Source organism: Saimiri boliviensis, chromosome 14, assembly GCF_048565385.1.
Source record: "Saimiri boliviensis isolate mSaiBol1 chromosome 14, mSaiBol1.pri, whole genome shotgun sequence".
Taxonomy (NCBI): Eukaryota; Metazoa; Chordata; class Mammalia; order Primates; family Cebidae; genus Saimiri; species Saimiri boliviensis.
In genome coordinates, this window is record NC_133462.1 from 37,320,214 (window position 1) to 37,329,952 (window position 9,739).

General features: G+C 43.4%; 2 protein-coding genes across 3 annotated transcripts in view; both read left to right on the forward strand.

Moving 5' to 3' along the window:
* The window catches only part of LOC101047104 (uncharacterized), a 56,530-nt gene extending 50,989 nt beyond the window's left edge, over window positions 1–5,541 (forward strand). Inside the window, exon 9 of one of the 2 annotated variants that reach the window (XM_074384658.1) lies at window positions 5,459–5,541. In XM_074384658.1, the coding sequence (XP_074240759.1) occupies window positions 5,459–5,512 (54 nt within the window). In that variant the 3' untranslated portion in view covers window positions 5,513–5,541. Of the gene's footprint in view, window positions 1–123; window positions 227–5,458 lie in introns of those variants that run through there. The other variant, XM_074384659.1, reaches the window with a different exon arrangement.
* A 2,699-nt stretch (window positions 5,542–8,240) lies between these two features.
* LOC101051978 (uncharacterized) lies at window positions 8,241–9,681 on the forward strand. The gene has a single exon (XM_074384666.1). It carries the CDS (start codon window positions 8,420–8,422, stop codon window positions 9,488–9,490), a length of 1,071 nt encoding a protein of 356 aa, XP_074240767.1. The 5' UTR covers window positions 8,241–8,419; the 3' UTR covers window positions 9,491–9,681.
* The last annotated feature ends 58 nt before the right edge of the window (window positions 9,682–9,739 follow it).

The following is a 9,739-nucleotide window of genomic DNA, read 5'->3' on the forward strand; positions in this document are numbered from 1 at the left end:
CTTTTAAGCTTTATACTAGAATTATGAGTGGGTTAAACACCACAATTACAGTATGGGAATATTCTGAGGTTCCTTTGTGCTTAATTGCATCTGTGGGAATGAGTATCGCCTTTCTCCACCTAGAGTCGTAAGCTTCCCTGAGGCGATCTTGGCATGAAGGAAGAGAGAGCATTGAGGCGCATTCCACCATCAGCTTCAGAGGATGGCAGCCATTGATTTGCCCTGCGGTAAGTCCTTGTTAATGCTTTTTTTCAGAGATTCTGCTTTAGGTTGCCCTCCACACCATAAGAGGGCAGTGAACTGGGCCTGAATAGTCGCCGCTGGTTCTTTTTTCTTTTTTTTTGAAAGAGAGTTTCACACTTGTTGCCCAGGCTAGAGTGCAGTGGCGCTGTCTCAGGTCACAGTCACCTCTGCCTTCTGGGTTCAAGTACTTCTCCTGCCTCAGCCTCCCGAGTAGCTGGGATTACAGGCATATATCACTTTTACTACACCTGGATGATTTTGTATTTTTAGTAGAGATGTGGTTTCTCCATGTTGGTCAGGCTGTCTCAAACTCCTGACCTCAGGTGATCTGCCTGCCTCAACTTCCCAAAGTGCTGGGATTACAGACGTGAGCCATCACACCTGGCCTCCTCTGGTTCTTGGTTCTTACAGGAGTAACTGAAGCGAGAAACAGAATGTTGTTTTGTTTTATTTTTATTTATTTATTTATTTTGAGACAGACTCTTGCTTTGTCACCCAGGCTGAGTGCAGTCATACAATACCTCTGCCTCACAGGTTCAAGTGATTCTCTTACCTCAGTCTCCCATGTAGCTGAAACCAAAGCACATGCCTCCAGGCCTAGCTTCTTTGCTTATTTATTAATTTAGAGATGGAGTCTCGCTCTGTCACCCAGGCTGGAGGGTAGTGGCATGATCTTGGCTCATTGCAACCTCCTCTTTCCTGGTTTAAGCAAGTCTTTGCCTCAGCCTCCTGTAATTATTGTTTTATTTATTTATTTATTTATTTTTAGTAGAAACGGGGTTTCACCATGTTGGCCAGGCTGGTCTCAGATTCCTGACCTCAAGTGATTTGCCTGTCTTGGCCTCCCAAAGTGCTGGGATTACAAGCATGAGTTATTGTCCCCAGCCAGATTGCTGTTTTAGAATTCAGCCCTGGTTTGTATGCCTTAGGAAATGCGATATAAGCTTCATGAATTTTACTAGTATGGACAGATAGTCACATTTTTCAGGGTGTAAGTTTCCTCGTAAAATGAAACTATTACCATTTACCCAACAGGCAGCTCGGCCCACATCTGCTTTTCTGAGTCTAGGTGACAAGGACTACTATGGCATTTCATGGGCGTGTTGTCTGTCTGCAGTTTTCTCGAGTGTGCGGGAGTATATGGGAATTTCAAACTGGGATAGAATGACTTCTAGGCATGTGAATGTGAGAAGTACAGGTAGCTCTGGCTTCTCATGCCTTCTTACTTTTCCACTAGGGTTTTTTTCCAGGGAACCAATCTGCTCTTTTGAAGAAAAGACAAAGGTAGAAAGGACAGTCGTGGACTACCTGGCAAATGGTTATCAGGTAAAGTGAAAATGTACTGTTGTACAAAATGTCATACTTACATACAGTAGGTGGACACATTTCCTTCTAGACAGACTTATCTCCGGAGTTCTCTTAGAGCAAATGAAGCCTTACTGAAGGACGAGTCCCCAGATGAATTTCCTATAGATAAAATGTTAACTTGAAAATCACCCCATGATCTCAGTAGTAACTAATTAAGCTTGACCTTCATGGTGCCAAGTGCATCTTTCTTTGATTGCTGGGTGGTGTGACAGATGATAAGGCAGATGAAAGTGTCCTTTTATCAAATAATTTATTCACGCATCAGAATATATCAGATATCGCAGTGTGCTGAGAAGTGTGCTGCATAGTGACAAATGGGACAGGAAGAGCTTCTAGCCTGGTTGTGGTTGTGCTAAGATAAAGTGTAAGCTGTGGGCAGTGGCTCATTCCTGTAATTCCAGCTACTCAGGAGGCAGAGGTCAGAGGAGCACTTCAGCCCAGGAGATTGAAGCTGCAGTCACCAGCAGTTGTTCCTGGGTGACACAGTGGGACCTGTCTTTATATATAAATTAATGAACAGATTAGATGGTTGGATAGATAGACGAATAGATGCTAGATAAAAATTATGTTGGCTGGGCACGGTGGCTCACGCCTGTAATCCTAGCACTTTGGGAGGCCAAGGGGGGTGGATCATCTGAAATCAGGAGTTAAAGACCAGCCTGGCCATCATGGTGAAACCCCATCTTTTTAACAAAAAAAAAAAAAAAGAAAAAGAAGAAGAAAGAAAGAAAAAAAATTACGTTAAGGAAGTATCGTAATTAAAAAAAAACTTTTAATTTTTTTTTTTTTTTTTTTTTGAGACGGAGTTTCGCGCTTGTTACCCAGGCTGGAGGGCAATGGCGTGATCTCGGCTCACCGCAACCTCCGCCTCCTGGGCTCAGGCAATTCTCCTGCCTCAGCCTCCTGAGTAGCTGGGATTGCAGGCACGCGCCACCATGCCCAGCTAGTTTTTCGTATTTTTAGTAGAGACGGGGTTTCACCATGTTGACCAGGATGGTCTCGATCTCTCGACCTCGTGATCCACCTGCCTTGGCCTCCCAAAGTGCTGGGATTACAGGCTTGAGCCACCGCACCCGGCCCAAACTTTTAAATTTTAAAATAAAAATGTTTAAAAATAAATCAGGAAGATCATTTTTATTTATTTATTTATTTATTTATTTATTTTTAAAGATGGGGTTTCACCATAATGGCCAGGCTGGTCTTGAACTCCTGACCTCAGGTGATCCACCCACCTCGGCCTCCCAAAGTGCTAGGATTATAGGCGTGAGCCACTGCACCCAGCCCAGGAAAATTATTTTTAAAAAAAATTTTAAAGTGCTGTTCAAGGCATATGCCTGTAGGAGGTCACCTTTGAGTGTTTAGATGCAACAGCTCCTGAGACATTAAACCCTGGACTAGATGTTGGGAAATCTCAGAATCACATATAAGCGAGGATAAGGTTCCCCTTCCTCATTCCACCAATGAACATTGGTGGAAGTGTTCATTGACTCAAACCAGGATATGTGTGATGACTTAGGATTCAGTGACCTTTGATGATGTTGCTGTGGAGTTCACCCCAGAGGAGTGGGCTTTACTGGACACAACTCAGAAATACCTCTACAGAGATGTGATGCTGGAGAACTACAAGAACCTGGCCTCTGTGGGTAAGAGTCACATCATTTTTCTGGGCATGGTGGCCTGCACCTTTAGTCCCAGATACTTGGGAGTCTGAGGTGGGAGAATTGCTTCGGCCTGGGAGTTTGAGACTAGCATGGGTCACATTGTGAGACCTCGTCTCTAAAAAGAAATCATAAAAAGAAAGACTACGTCGGATGCAGTGGCTCATGTCTCTAATCCCAGCACATAGGGAGGCCAAGTCGTGCAGATTACCTGAGGTCAGGAGTTTGAGAAAAGCCTGACCAATGTAGTGAAACCTCCGAAAGCTGAGGCAGAACTACATAATTGCTTGAACCCGGGAGGGGGAGATTGCAGGGAGCCACTGCACTCCAGCTTGGGCGACAGAGCAACATTTCGTCTCAAAAAAAAAAAAAAAAAAAATGTACATCTTCCTTCCCCTATCTTTGATGTAAATTGGAAACTTTAGCATTTGGACCCAGTCATCTGTATTTTCAGAATCCCTGAAGATGAATTTAATATACTATCATGTTTGACATCCTATGGCAAAGATCTTTATGTTGTACTTACTTACTTTCTTGCTTTTTTTTTTTTTTTTAAAGATGGGGTATCACCATGTTGGTCAGGCTGGTCTTGAACTTCTGACCTCAGGTGATCCGCCTGCCTTGGCCTCCAAAGTGCTTGGATTACAGGCGTGAGCCACCACACCCAGCTACTTTATTTCTTTTTCTTTTTTGAGATAGAGTCTAGCTTTGTTGCCCAGGCTGGAATGCAATGGTGCAGTCTCGGCTCACTGCAACCTCACACCTCAGCCTCCGTAGTAGCTAGGATTATAGGCACCTGCCACCACACCCAGCTAATTTTTTAAAAAATTATTTTTAGTAGAGAACGGTATTGGCCATGTTGGCCAGCCTGGTATCAAACTCCTGATATCAGGTAATCCACTGGCCTTGACCTCCCAAAGTGCTGGGATTACAAGTGTGAGCCACGGCACCTGGACTTATCTGTGGGGCCAGACTTTCATTTCAGTAAGAAATAAAGTAATTAGGACGGGCGCTATGGCTCACACCTGTAATCCCAGCACTCTGGAAGGGCAAGGTGGGCAGATCATGAGGTCAGGAGACTGACCATCCTGGCTAACATGGTGAAACCCCGTCTCTACTAAAAATAGAAAAATTAGCCGGGTGCAGTGGCTCACGCCTGTAATCCCAGCACTTTGGGAGGCTGAGGTGGGTGGATCTCCTGAGGTCAGGAGTTCGAGACCAGCCTGACCAATATGGTGAAACCCCATCTTAAAAAAAAAAAATTAAAAATAGAAAAATTAACCAGTGCAGTGACTCGTACCTGTAATCGCAGCTACTGAGGAGGCTGAGGCAGGAGAATGGCTTGAACCTGGGAGGTGGAAGTTGCAATGAGCTTAGGTTGCACCACTGCACTCCACGCTGGGCGACAGAGCGAGACTTTGTCTCAAAAAAAAAAAAAGGCCAGGTGCGGTGGCTAACGCCTGTAATCTCAGCTCTTTAGGAGGCCAAGGCGGGCGGATCATGAAGTGAAGAAATCGAGACCATGCTGGCCAACATGGTGAAACCCTGTCTCTACTAAAAATACAAAAAAAAAAAATTAGCCAGGCGTAGTGGCACATGCCTGTGGTCCCAGTTACCTGGGTGGCTGAGGTGGAAGAATCGCTTGAACCCAGGAGGCAGAAGTTGCAGTGAGCTGATACTGAGCCACTGCACTTCAGCCTGGTGACAGAGCAAGACTCCATCTAAAAAAAAAGAAAAAAAAATTTTTAAGATGCACTTTGCCTCAGAAGATTTAAGCTATTTTTCTCAGAATTCAGATATCTCTGACTTTTATTTTCCATCTAGTCAAACTTTTCTATGATCTAACAAAAGTACCATTCTGTTGTTTGGTTAAGTTTATCATTTTGAATATGCTCTTTATCCAGATCTTTCCTACTTTCACTTCCTGATAATCTTCTCTTCCTATTCATCATCAGTTTCAGTTTTCACAGAAGCAGTTTATAATAAGCAATCTAAACATATCAGCTGTGTAATAAACCCCACATCCTCATAGCCAACTTTTTGCCATATCAAAATCTTCAAGGTTCTCTGGCTTTTATTTTGTTACTGTGTTTAATTTGAAAACAAGTACAAATGACTCATCTTTTTAAACCATTCAATATAACATTTCCTCTCTAAATCCTTAAATTTCTTTTTCTGCTTAACTTCAGAATGGGAAATACAACCTAGATCCCAAGGGCCATCACATCAGCAAGGTTTTTTGAAGAACGAAATATTCAATGGGCTACAAATGGTAAGATTGATGAGGGATATTTCTTAGTTTCTCCACTCAGAAAAGATTGAGAATTTCATTCTAGAAAATCAGCCCAGTCAGAGCTGTGGCTTACATCTGTAATTACAGCTACTTGGGAGGCTGAGATGGGAGGATCATTTTGAGTCCAGGAGTTTGAGACAAACCTAGCAATATAGCAACATCCCATCTCTGATTTAGAAAAGACACTGAATATGGTGGCTGATGCCTGTAATCCCAACATTTTGGGAAGCAAAGGTGGATGGATCATTTGAGGTCAGGAGTTGGGAGACCAGCCTAGCCAACACGGTGAAACTCCATCTCTACTAAAAATACAAAATTAGCTAGGTGTGGTGGGCATCTGTCATCCAAGTTACTCAGGAGGCTGAGGCAGGAGAATTGCTTGAACTCAGAGGTGGAACCCAAGATTGCATCACTGCATTCCAGCCTGGGGGACCCAGTGAGACCCTGTCTCAAAAACAAAAAAAGGAAATATAGTAAAGAAACTGAGTCTGTAATCCCAGCACTTTGGGAAGCCAAGGTGGGTGGATCACTTGAGGTTAGTACTTTGAGACCAGCCTGGCCAACATGGTGAAACTCTGTCTCTACTAAAAATACAAAAATAGCCAGGCATTGTGGCAGACACCTGTAGTCCCAGTTACTTGGGAAGCTGAGGCAGAAGAATTACTTAAACCTGGGAAGTAGAGTTTGCAATGAAAAAGAACACAAATGAGAGATACTTGAGAGAATTAGAGAAGTAGCCTGCACTGTTGAGGGAGCAGGGTCTCCAGAGAGATAGTCTGAATATGATGAATTTTATGATGTTCCACACCTGTAGAATTTGTCACTTGAAAATACTCGCAAGTATACATTCTCACATATGTAAGTAGACATGGAGGATTTAAACAGTTTCATGAAAATCTACAGAATTTGGCTGGGTGTCATGGCTGACACCTGTAATCCCAGCACTTTAGGAAGCTGGCACAGGAGAATTGGTTGAGTCTAGGAGTTTAAGACCAGCCTGGGAAACAGGGAGACCCTTTCTCAACAAAAAATAAAAAATGAGCCAGGCGTGGTGGCTCACGCCTGTAATCCGAGCACTTTGGAGGCCAAGGCGGGCGGATCACTTGAGGTCAGGAGTTCAAGCCAGCCTGACCAACATGGTGAAACCCCATCTAAAAAAAAAAAAAAAAAAAAAAAAATGAGCCAGGCATGTTGGCATACACCTTTAGTCTAAGCTCTTTAGGGGACTGAGGCAGGAGGATGGCTTGAGCCTTGGAGATTAAGGCTGCAGTGAGCTGTGATTGTGCCATGGTACCCAGCGTGGGTGACAGATTCAGAACTTGTCTCAAACTACCCCTCACAATAATAAAAAAAGAACTACAGTGTTGTTTTTATTTTTATTTTTTTATTTTTTTTTAAACACTTAGAGCCAGTGGCATAGAATTCTAGCAAAAGATCCCATCATTCAAACTGGAAGAAGTGAAGGAGTCAGGAAATGAAACCATAGAAGAAAAATTGTAAGAATTATGAAAGTAGGCTGCCATGGTAGCTCATGGCTATAATCCCAGCACTTTGGGAGGCTGAGACAGGGCAGTTGCTTGAAGAGTTTGAGACTAGCGTAGGCTGCCTAGCATGATCCTGTCTATAAACATAAATTGAGGCCAGGTGCAGTGGCTCATGCCTGTAATCCTAGCACTTTGGGAGGTGGAGGTGGGTGGATCATGAGGTAAGGAGTTCAAGACTAGCTTGGCTGGTCTCTACTAAAAATAAAAATAAAACCCTGTCTCTACTAAAAATAAAAAAATGATACAGGTGTGGTGGCATGTGCCTGTAATTCCAGCTACTCGGGAGGCTGAGGCACGAGAATCGCTTGAACCCAGGAGGCAGAGGTTGCAGTGAGCTGAGATCAGGCCACTGTATGCCAGCCTGGAGGCAGAGTAAGACTATGTCTCAAATAAATAAATAAATTGAAAGGTTGGCCAGGCTTGATGGTGCATGCCTATAGTCCTGACTACACAGGAATGTAAGGTAAGATGATCACTTGAACCCAGGAGTTTGATGTTAGAGTAAGCTATGATCACACCAGTGCACTATAGCCCAGGCAATGGAATGAAACCACAGCTCTTTAAAATACCCTGGGATGGTGGGTGATACCTGTAGTTTCACCATTTTGGGAGGCCAAGCCAGGAAGATCACCTGAATTCAGTTTGAGACCAGCCTGGGCAACTTGGCAAAGCACGGGCTCTTACAAAAAATAGAATTTTTTTTTGAGGCAGAGTCTTGCTGTGTCATCCACACTAAAGTGCAGTGGGTTGATCTTGGCTCACTGCAACCTCCGCCTCCCAGGCTTAAGCAGTTATCCTGCCTCAGCCTCCTGAGTAGCTGGGATTACAGGCACAAGCCACCATACCCAGCTAATTTTTGTATTTTTAGTAGAGATGGGGTTTCAACATGTTGGTTAGGCTGGTCTTGATCTCCTTACCTCATGAGCCACCATCCCTGGCCAGAAAAGTAGAAAAATTTGCCATGTACAGTGGCACACCACTGCATTCCTAGCTGCTTGGGAGGCTGAGGCAGGAGAATTGCTTGAGCATGGGAGGTGGAGATTGCAGTTAGCCAAGATTGTACCACTGCACTCCAGACACTGTCTCAAAAAAAAAAAAAAAAAAACCTAAACATTAAAAAGGTAAAATAATGAAATAATTGTCATCAAAATAATGCTTCTGTGTTCAGATGGGTGAAATCTCATAATAAGTCTGAAAACGTTTTAAATCCCTTATTCCCTCATCAACAGGAAAGAAGCTACAGGTTAGGGAAACTCTGTGACTGTAAGAATTGTGGAGAGGTCTTCAGTGAATGGTTTTTCTTTGAGACACTCATGAGAGCTCAGAATGGAGGGAACACTTCTGAGTATAATTGTTATGGAAATGATGTCCTCTCTGTGCACAAGAAACCCTCTGTTGGACAGGAACTTTCCAAACTTAATCCATGTGAAAAAGTCTTCACCCTAACTCCAGGCCTTGCTGTACATCTTCAAATTCTCAATGCAAGAAAACCCTACAAATGTAAGGCATGTGGAAAAGGCTTTAAGTATTTTGCGAGTCTTGATAATCACATGGGAATCCACACTGGAGAGAAGCTCTGTGAGTTTAAGGAATGTAGGGGAGCCATCACAGCTTCCTCACAACTAAAGCAGTGTATAACAGTTCATACTGGAAAGAAATCCAAAAAGACTAAGAAATGTGGGAAATCCTTCACTAATTTTTCTCAAGTTTCTGCACATGGGAAAAATTATAAAGGAGAGAAGTCCTTTGAATGTAAAGAATGTGGAAGATCCTTTAGAAATTCCTCCTGCCTTTATGAGCACATACAAATTCACACTGGAATAAAACCACACAAATGTACAGAATGTGGGAAAGCATTCACTAGATCAACTCAACTTACTGAACATATAAGAACTCACACTGGAATAAAACCCTATAAATGTAAGGAATGTGGGCAAGCGTTCACTCAGTACTCAGGCCTTGCTATACACAAAGGACATCACAGTGCAGAGAAACCCTACCAGTGTAAGGAATGTGGGAAAGGCTTCACTACATCTACAAGCCTTACTCAACATACAAGAATTCACACAGGAGAGAAGCCTTATATATGTGGTGAATGTGGAAGAACCTTCATTACTTCTTCCCATCGTGCTAAACATTTGAGAACTCATACTGGAGAAAGGCGCTATGTATGCAAGATATGTGGTAAAGCATTTATGTATTCCTCGGGCTTTAATGTTCACCTACGAACTCATACCGGAGAGAAACCCTTTGTATGTAAAGAATGTGGGAAAGCATTTGCTTCTTCCTCGCTCCTAAGTAGACATGGAACAATTCATAGCCGGGCACAGTTGCTTACGCCTGTAATCCCAACACTTTGGGAGGCCGAGGCAGGTGGATCATGAGGTCAGGAGATCTAGCCTAACAGGATCAGAAAGCCATAAGATCCTGGCTAACATGGTGAAACCCTATCTCCACTAAAAATAAAAAAAATTTGCTGGGCGTGATGGCACGTGCCTGTAGTCCCAGCTACTTAGGAGGCTGACACAGGAGAATTGCTTGAACCCATCAGGCAGAGGTTGCAACAAGCTAGGATGGCACCATTGCACTCCAGCCTGGGCAACACAGTGAGACTCTGTCCCCCTCCCCCACAA

Bases quoted from the DNA above. Each gene is read 5' to 3' on its own strand.
- LOC101051978 (XM_074384666.1), top strand. From the start codon at position 8,420: ATGAGAGCTCAGAATGGAGGGAACACTTCTGAGTATAATTGTTATGGA.